Below are 8,606 nucleotides of genomic sequence, written 5' to 3'. Positions count from 1 at the left end.
TGGAAGGCAACACAGGACCAGCACAGCACGAAGGGAGAAGCTAAGTTCCAGCCACTAATCCTCCTCCTCCTCGTCGTAGGAAAATTGCCCACTGTCAGTCGAGTCCCCGGGGTCCACACCGCTCTTGGAGTAGTAATCGTAGTCGGTGCCGGAGTGGGGGAAGTCCAGGCGGCGAGATGCTCGTACGGCTGACCGGCCACCAGTGCCGCCGCCGCCGAGGGGGCGCCCAGGTTGGGGCGCCATCGATTGACGCTGGCGCCGAGACCTGGCAATCTCCATGCACGCCTGGATCCGGGTCACCCAGATCTGAGCATCCTCCGGCGAGCTGCACAGGGCGAAGAAGTGCTTCCGCGGGGGAGCCGTAATGAAGAAGGCACACTCCAGCGGGTTCAGGTGTGCCTGGAGCAGGGTTTGCGAAGCCCGCAGCCGGCGGATGACGTTGGCCACTGAGAGGAGGGTCCGGGTGAAGGCCCGTGACATTGGGCCGAGCAAGGGGACGGGCAAAGAGGTCAGGACACTGGCCAGCAGGCAGAGGGGCCTGCACATCATTGCTCGGTGCGGCCTCGCCGCCCTTGAGCCCGGCGAAAGGGGGGGAGCGCCGCCCGAGCGGCAGGGAAATCCACGCAAATGGCAACAGACCCCCCGAAAGAGGAAAAGGAGGGAGAAAGACACGCACTCTCAGGGAACTCGGTGGCCAGGCCGACATTCGTGCCGGGCAGCGCGAGGTTCAGCCGGAGAAGGGGCTGGCTGGAGGCCGGAGTCCGGAAGTAGGATAGGACGTTGTCCTGCAGGCGCACAAACGATGATCGCGAGAACGCCGGGCGGAAAGGGTCAGAGAAGGGCGGCAGGAGAGCCCCACCAGGCGGAAGCGTGCGCGCGTGTCTGTATGTGTGTGCGTGAAGGAAAAAAGGTCATCCACCAAAATCCAAGCCCATGGAGAGGGGGGGGGGGGGGGGGGGGGCGTCGACACAGAGCCGGCGCATGTGACGAAGGCGCACCCGGAGAGTGAACCAGCGCGGCCGCCACATGGACAGGGTGCGCGGATCGGCAAAGACCGAGTGCGCGGTCACCAGGAAGTCCGAATAGACCAGCGGGTCGGCCGCCGCCGGGGGGAAGTCCATGCTCAGCGTCAGCCCGGCACCAGGAGGGAGGAGAGCCAGCGGCTCCGCCGGGTGGTGGCCATGTGAGTCGCCACTGGCGGGATCGTCGTTCAGTGCCCGGGGCAGCCAGTCCACCGGCGAGGTGGAGGGCGAGCTGCCCGGCGTGGCCAAGCTGTCATTGAATGACTGCCTGTGGGGATTGCTGCCCAACTCGCTGGTGGCCCCACCGGTCAGGAGGTTGATCAGCTCCGGTGTCAAGCCGAAGTCCTCACTGACCTGGGGGCTGGTGGTGACGGGCTCCGAGGCGGGCAGCGCTTCGGGGTCGGCGGGACTGCCGGCCTGTGGCGGCTCGTCCGATGGCCAGGCTGCTCGGGCCCCGGATTCCAGAAGCGTGTGCCAATTGGCCGCATGCGAATCGCACCGGGCCATGAACAGGTAGAACACACGGCCCTCGGACGAGGCGTCCGGCCCGGCGGCAGGGGCACCATCGAAGCCCCGATGCCGGACCGCCGACCGCGCGGCCACCGGTCCCGAGGGCGACCCCGGCACAAATTGACCCCGGTAGGGCAGCAGCGCGGCCAGATCGCTCTCGATGCAGAATGCCTGCAGCCCGGGCAGCAGATGCACGCGAGTGCCCTGGTCCAGCGGGATCAGCCCGCGGGCCAAATGTTCGTTCCCCTCCTCGGCCGGCGAGGGGAAGAGCAGGAGGAAGCGCCCGCGCAGGACGGCCCACACATTGCGCCAGCGACCGGTCGCACCGGCGCCCGGGCCAGGGCCGGCCGGCTGCAGAGCCAGCGCATTGAGCCCATGCACGATGTCCATGGTCAGATCGCCGCCCTGGTCGAGCCCCGGGGCCGGGCCCTCCAGACAGAGCCAGCCGGCCACGGCATCGGTGGCCAGCGAGCCGAACACCCCGACGTCCGGCACCAGCAGCGGGCGGAAAAGCTGCGCCGCCCGGGTCAGCTGGATCAGCCACTGCTGCATGTCACTCTCGCGGTCGGCGATGAATTGGAAATACCCGGCCGGGTGAAGAGACGCCCGTGAGGGGAGCCCCCCGGTTTCCGGGGCCCCGGCCGCCTGCAGCATGAGGGTGAAATTCAGCCGCAGGGTGGGCAGCGTGCGCACCGAGGCCACCTGGTTCAGGCCGATGGCCCGATCGGGCCGGGCCCAGCTGCTGGCCGGGCCGAAGAGGACCGGCCGCGCGGCCAGCGCCGGGTCCGATGCCCCGGGGGTATCGCCAGTCTCCCGGAAGTAGGCCGCCGCCACCTTGGGCGAGGAGAACTGGTAGAGGATCAAATTCCGCAGGACAAAATGCGCCCGCATCGTCCGGCCCTGATGCAGGCAGGTGAGGTACCCCTCAAAGGCCGGGGCCGACGCCCGGGGGCGAAGGGCATCCAATGCCGCGTGGATGGCCCCGGCATCCAGCGAAACATAGTTCGGCGCGTTGGCCGGCAGCCCGGCCGCCTCGGCCATGGAGGCCAAGTTCGCCGCCGCCACCACCATGTCCGGCGAGTGGGGGTCCAGAGCGCTGGCCGTCAGGCCGGCATCCGGGGCCGAAACCGGCGGCTTCACCGGCCGGCCGAGCCCCAGCGAACCCGACGCCGCAGACGCCGAGGCGAGAAGGCAGACGGCGCCCGCGCCATCTGACCCCCTATCCTGGCCTGGGCCATGCTCGCCATCCTCATCGGTGGGATTCGCCTCATCATTGTCGCCCTCATTGTCCTCGTCGTGATCATGGCCCTCGCCGTCGGACAGACAGGCAGCCGGGGGATGGGCCGGGCGCTGGATGGACCGCGCGCCGGAAGTCATGCTAGCCGACAGCTGCAAGGCCGAGGACATGAGCAGGACCGAGGCCGAGCTGCCGGGGGTCTGGAGCCCGGATCTGGCGGCTGGCGATCCGCCAGAAAGCAGAGCAAACCCGATGGCCGCCGTTGGGGCCGGAGCACCGCCGGCCGCAGGGGCCATCGAGCTGGGCAGCATCGGTCCCGGGCGCCCGGCCGACAGGACTGCCTGCCGGAGCTCGGACACCCAGGCTGTCCGGTCGGCCGGCGAGTCGCTGGCCATCATGTATGTCCGATCGATGGTGACAATCTCGAACCAGCACAAGTGCGAGGACGAGGAGGACGGCGTGCCGGGCGGCAAGCCAGTGCCCGAGGCAGGGCTCGTGCCGGGGTTGGCGGCCGAGCCGGCGCCCGGGCCCGGCGGCCCGGGGCCCACAACCGACGTTGCTTGGGGCATGCGCGCAGGCAGGGTGTGCGACGAAAAGAGAGCCAGCGAGAGCGGCCCGCCGGAGGCGGGGGCGGTGGGAACCGCGCCCGGGCCGCCGGCGGCGTCGGCAGGCGAGAAGAGCACCTCGCCGGTGGCTGCCGAGGTCAATCCATGGAGTTGCTGCTGCTGCTGCTTGGACATGAGCACAGATGAAGTGGAGCATGGCAATGCCACCGGCGGAGGTGGCAGGGCGCCGGGGCCTGCACCGATGGCAGCCCGGTCGCCGTCGGCCGGGGAAGGCCCGGCCCCGGACGCCGAGCGCTCGGCCGGGAATTCCGGCCCGCGCGTGGCCACCCGAGTGGGGTAGATCCCGGGGTCGGCTTCCGCCAGCCTGGCAGCGAGGCCCGGTGAATGGCCAGCCTCCGAAGTGGGGCACTTGCCAGGCTGCACCGTGGGCCCCATGTCGGGGGGGTGGTCCTCCTCGTCGCCATGGAGCACGGTCTGGCTGGTGGCCGAGTGCAATCGCGCGGCGGTCAAGGCATCGGCCGTGGCCGAGGAGGAGGCCGCGGCGGCCGGCCCGGCCGCCGGGCGCATGGTCACTGCCTTGGTGAACTGTGCCGCGGCCAGGGCCGACTGCGAGGTGGTGTCCAAGAGACGGACCTCCTTCACCTGGTCCAGGAAAATGCGCCCCCGGGGATGGGCATCCTCCTCGGACTTGTAGTATGCCAGCGAGGTGTCGGTCAGGATGAACCAGCGCCGGCGATATGTCTTGATCGAGCCACCGGCCTTGACCAGCAGCCCGGCACGCAAGGCATTCAATGGCAGGTGCGGGTAGACGATGGCCAGCGAGATGGACGACAGGACGCTGGGGACGTCATACCGCCGGGCGAAGATGCGCGAGCTCTGAAGCTCGTCGGTCAGGAACCAGTCCAGCAGCTGGAAGGTCTGGCGGGCCGGGGCCGGCCGGGTGGCCGGGCCAGTGCCGGTGGCCCCGCCGGCCGGCCCCACCGCCAAGCCATACTGACTGGCGGAGGTCTCGGAGGAAATGTCCGAATCGGCCGAGCCATGGGAAAAGGCACAAATGAGGGCATCCATCAGGGCATCCAGCTCGGAGGAGCTGCACGTCGAACAGACCGCCTGCACGAAGAACCGCCCGGACCGGACAAACAGCCCGAAGAGGCGCTCCGGCAGGAGCGGCGCCCGGGCCAGGATATCCACCACCCGGCCGATGGCGGTCGGGCTGATTTGCGACCGGAGAAGGGTATCCCGCTCGAGGGCCTGGTTGCACTTCTTGGCCAGGAGAACCGCACACTCGGCCAGCCGCGTGGGCGGGCTGATGTACGCCGTGAAGAGCTTCGGCGACACGGCCTCCGCCAGGTTCAGGTCCGAAGGGGTTGTCGGGAAGCCGGCCGGCACGCCGAAGAGCCCGGCTTGAGACATATGGGCGAAGGCGGCCGCCGAGTCCCATGGCTGCCCGTGAACCGACACCCCGGGCGAGATGCACCCGCCACAGGGGCTGCCATCGTGGCAGGATACCGTCCAGGAGGCCGACCCGCCGAGCGGCCCGCCCGAGGCCTGATCCTCCGGCGGAACGACCGATGGCAAGCTGGCCGTCCGACCGAGGGGGCTGCCTCCGGATGGCGAAGAGGACATGCGGCCAGCCGCCGCCACCAGGGGCGGCCCGGCTGACCGAGGAGCCGAAAGGCTCGTGCGACCGTTGCCACAGCTGCCGGTGTGGCCGGTGTCGAGATTGACCCCGGCCCCGGAACCGGGCCCGAGATCCAGCCCGAGGCCGGGGCCGGAATTCGACAGAGTGCCATCTCCGAAATCGGGCGTCGGCGAGTCGGGCGCATCACTCAGCGGGCTGGGCAAATCGGACGCCGGGATATCCAGCACCCCGGAGAGCATGGTGCCAGGGCGCGAGCCGGCCGGGCCGGGGCGCACCGCCGCCAAGGCCTCCGCTCGGAAGGACGCGCCATCGGCAAAGCTAACCAGGTACTCCACCAAATGCAGGCGCATTTGCGCCAGGAAGGTATTGGTCGGCGTCATGAAGGCCTCCTTGTGACCGAAGTCCACATTGTTGGCCAGGTTCTGGAGGACCTTGGTGACGAGGACCAAGCTGCGCAGGGCCCCGGGGCTTGAGCACTCGGACGCCTGGCAAATCCCATGCGACTGGGGCTGCACGATGGCCGGGCAGAAGAAGCGCAAGAAGAGATACCCGCCGAGGGCTTGCAGTGCGGTGGTCAGGTCGAACTGCCGCTCGGCCGCCGAAAAGAGCGAGAAGCACAGACGCTGGATTTCCCCGGGCATCATGAGCCGCGAGGAGAAGATGGCCGACAGGAGCGACATGCAGGCGGACTCCAGCCGCGCCTGTCCCGCACGTAGACACATTCCAGGCCGCAAGCGCGCGGGGTCGATCTGGCAGATGCATGGCCAGTCGCCGGACGCGGGCCGCGAAGGGGAGATGGCAAAGATGCCCCCGGCCCCGAAAGAAAGGAGAAAGGCAAAGCAGAGAGGCAGGAAAGTGAGCGACGTGCGTCGGCCCGGCGTGTCATCCTCCTCCCACCCGTTCACGAGGGCCAGAGGCGATGAGGCAAAAGAGGAATGCTCTGGCGTCCCTCCCCGCCCCCCCCCCCCCCCTCCCCTGACCCACAGACACACATGTAAGGTCGTGATGGGGCTGATCGTACCTCGATAGGGGGGCCGTTGCAAATGGTCAGCACCGGCACTCGCAGCACGCTCCGGAGGTAGTCCTTGCCCAGGAGCTGCGAGTAGCGCTTCATCAGCTTGGAAGCCGGACAGTCCTGCCGGAAGAGGGTGGCCGTGATGGCGGCCACAGTGTGGCGCTTGTCCTCGGCGGCGGTGGAGGAATTTGGCCGCCTGGTGGCCCGGATGGAGGGGGAGAATTCCGTCGGGAGGTCGCATTCACTGGGGAAGGTGCTCGGGGCCATCAGGCATTCGTCCAACGAGGCGGGGCCGGTGTAGACCCCCGAGGATAGGCCATTGGCCTCCGGCGGATCCGGGGTGTGAAGGTCCGGCATCAGTGTCCCCGAGTGATCGGAAAGACACCCACCCGAAAGGGCACTGCCACTGGTGGTGGCGGCGGCAACGGCAGCGGCGACGGCGGCTGCCGATTGCATGCACGACGGACATGACTCCCCGGGAAGCGAGGGGTCAGCCAGCATGCTGGCTCCGGAGTCCAGGCGGAAGCTCCCACGCTGGGCGAAGGGGCTCACCTCGATGCAGGCGGTGCACGGCGCCCCTGACCGGCAGCAGGGACATGACCGGGAGTAGGGGAGCTGGAAGCCGGCCTCCTGCTCATTGGGGGTGCTTTGGAAAAGGGCCGGCCGGGCAGCCGTGTTGGAACGGCCTGCCTCCAGGGGCAGAGGGAGGGACGAGAGCGGGATGGGCAGGTGCATATGTTTGCGTGTGGCGGTGGCGGAGGGAAAGGAGGGGAAGCGAGGCGTCGAGGTGAGTTGCTTCCTATGACGTGCAATGGAAGGGCACCTTGCGAGACTGAGGGACAGCGAGGGAGAGCATGGAAAGACGAGCGGGGGAGGGAGCGTACGGGGCGTCGGCCTCCGGGAAGAGAGGGTCCGAGAGAGTTGCTCATGATCCTTGACGAGTTGCATGGTCGATGGAGGGGGGGTGGCCGGGGTGGCCGACGGCAGGGTGTTCTGGGCCAGGGGCGCGGCACTCGCGCCTGCTGGCAGAGGTCCAGTTGTCGACTCAGGCCCGAGAGATGAAGGGAGAGAGGCGGGGGCCAGTGCCGGCGGGGGAGGAGATGACAGGGAAGACGCCGGGCCGGGGGCCGTCTCCAGAGGCGGGGGAAGAGCGTGCTTGGGTGACAATCCCTCGGCCGGGGCCACTCCCATGCAGGAGGCGCCCACCTCCGAGAGAGGACGCGATTCGGAAACAGGCATCTCCGCGACCAGTGGCGCCGGTAGCAATGGCGCCGGCAGCGGGATGGCGGCAGCGGGAGGCACATCTGGCGGCTGGGCTGACGGGGCCATGGCCACCGGGGCAGGGGGCAAACAGGGTGGCATGGCACCAGGCTCTGCCTCGCCGAGGCCGCCCAGGTCGGCCTCGGGCCCGGGGTCGGACTCGCTGTCGGAGTCAAAGTCAGAGTCGGAGTCGGAGTCGGAGTCGGAATCGGACGCGATCTGGGATTCGGATGCGTGCTCGGGTTCGGAGTCGGTGGTGGCGGAGAGCTCCGAGCGGGTTTCGCAGTCCTCATCGACGCCCCCTTCCAGAGGGTCGAGGCTACCGGTGGAGCCGGTGGCCAGCAGGTCCGCCGGGGCGGCGGCCGGGGGCAGCTGCACAGGCTCCGGGCATTCGGACGACACGATGACCGAGCCTCGGGCCAGCGGGGAACCTGCTCCCCGAGACCCAGTCGAGCCGAGGCTGGAGCTGATAGCCTGTGGCGTGGGGAGGGGACAGGGCGGGACCAACGCGATGGGTGTGGGGGAGATGCCCGGTGCAGCAGCGCAAGGGTGCGAGACACGGCCGGCGTTGGCGTTAGAAAGGGATGCGGCCCAGGAGGAGAGAGAGCGAGGGGGGTGGGGGAGGGGGGAAAAGGCGCGACACGGGGGCCGAATGGCGGCCCAGGCGGCAGTGCCGAGGAGCAGGCGGTGACACGGCGGCAGCAGACGACACAGAACGCGTGGGGAGGGGGGGAACCAACTCAACTCTCGGGACCACATTCACCGAGAAAAAAAAACACCCAAGAAACAGCCACCTGGTTGCCCCCCTCTTCCCGGGGGGGGGGTCTTCAAGAACACGGGCAGGCAGCACGCATCCCGGGGCAGGCACCCGTTGACAGGGAGGGACTAAGGGCACAAATACTCGGGGAAACACACGGCACTCTGGGCAACCACACAGACACACAAGCACGCAGGACCGTGCGCCAGCACCTCCCCTTCTCCTTGCCCGACCCCCTTCTCCTTGCCCTCTTGGCGTGTTCCCGCTCCCCCCCCCCCCCCTCATGCGCGCTGACATGGGCACGCCCATCGGAGGACAGAGGCGGGAGACAATGGCCACACAGCGTGCAGGGGGATGAAACACCAAGCCCCTTGGACGTCTGTCACTCCGCGTGTGGTTGGGTGGGGTGAAAGGCCCCCACATGCATGCACCTGGAGACAGAGTAGCTGTCGAAGGGGAAGGGTTGTATGTGTGTGTGTGTGAGGAGGGGTGAGAATGGGGCGGGTAGGTCTGAGTATATTGCCATGAAGGATGACCCCGGCTGGGGAAGCTGCGGAAAAGGAGGGGCGAGGGCGTGAGTGAAAGGGGGGGGAGGGA

The 8,606-nt window shown here is 68.7% G+C and overlaps 1 protein-coding gene across 1 annotated transcript in view; it reads right to left on the bottom strand.

Annotated features, from left to right (window-relative positions):
• H696_05134 (hypothetical protein) overlaps positions 1 to 8,606 on the bottom strand; it is an 11,565-nt gene continuing 2,959 nt past the window's right edge. The window contains exons 8-12 of the mRNA XM_009498986.1: positions 6,877 to 7,726; positions 5,999 to 6,678; positions 999 to 5,726; positions 677 to 785; positions 1 to 446 (exon numbers count right to left, since the gene is read on the bottom strand). Coding sequence (XP_009497261.1) covers positions 55 to 446; positions 677 to 785; positions 999 to 5,726; positions 5,999 to 6,678; positions 6,877 to 7,726 — 6,759 coding nt within the window. The 3' untranslated portion in view covers positions 1 to 54. The remainder of the gene's footprint in view (positions 447 to 676; positions 786 to 998; positions 5,727 to 5,998; positions 6,679 to 6,876; positions 7,727 to 8,606) is intronic.

Source organism: Fonticula alba (assembly GCF_000388065.1).
Source record: "Fonticula alba strain ATCC 38817 unplaced genomic scaffold supercont2.9, whole genome shotgun sequence".
NCBI classification, from domain to species: Eukaryota; order Rotosphaerida; family Fonticulaceae; genus Fonticula; species Fonticula alba.
This window is presented reverse-complemented; position numbering and strand designations above follow the sequence as displayed.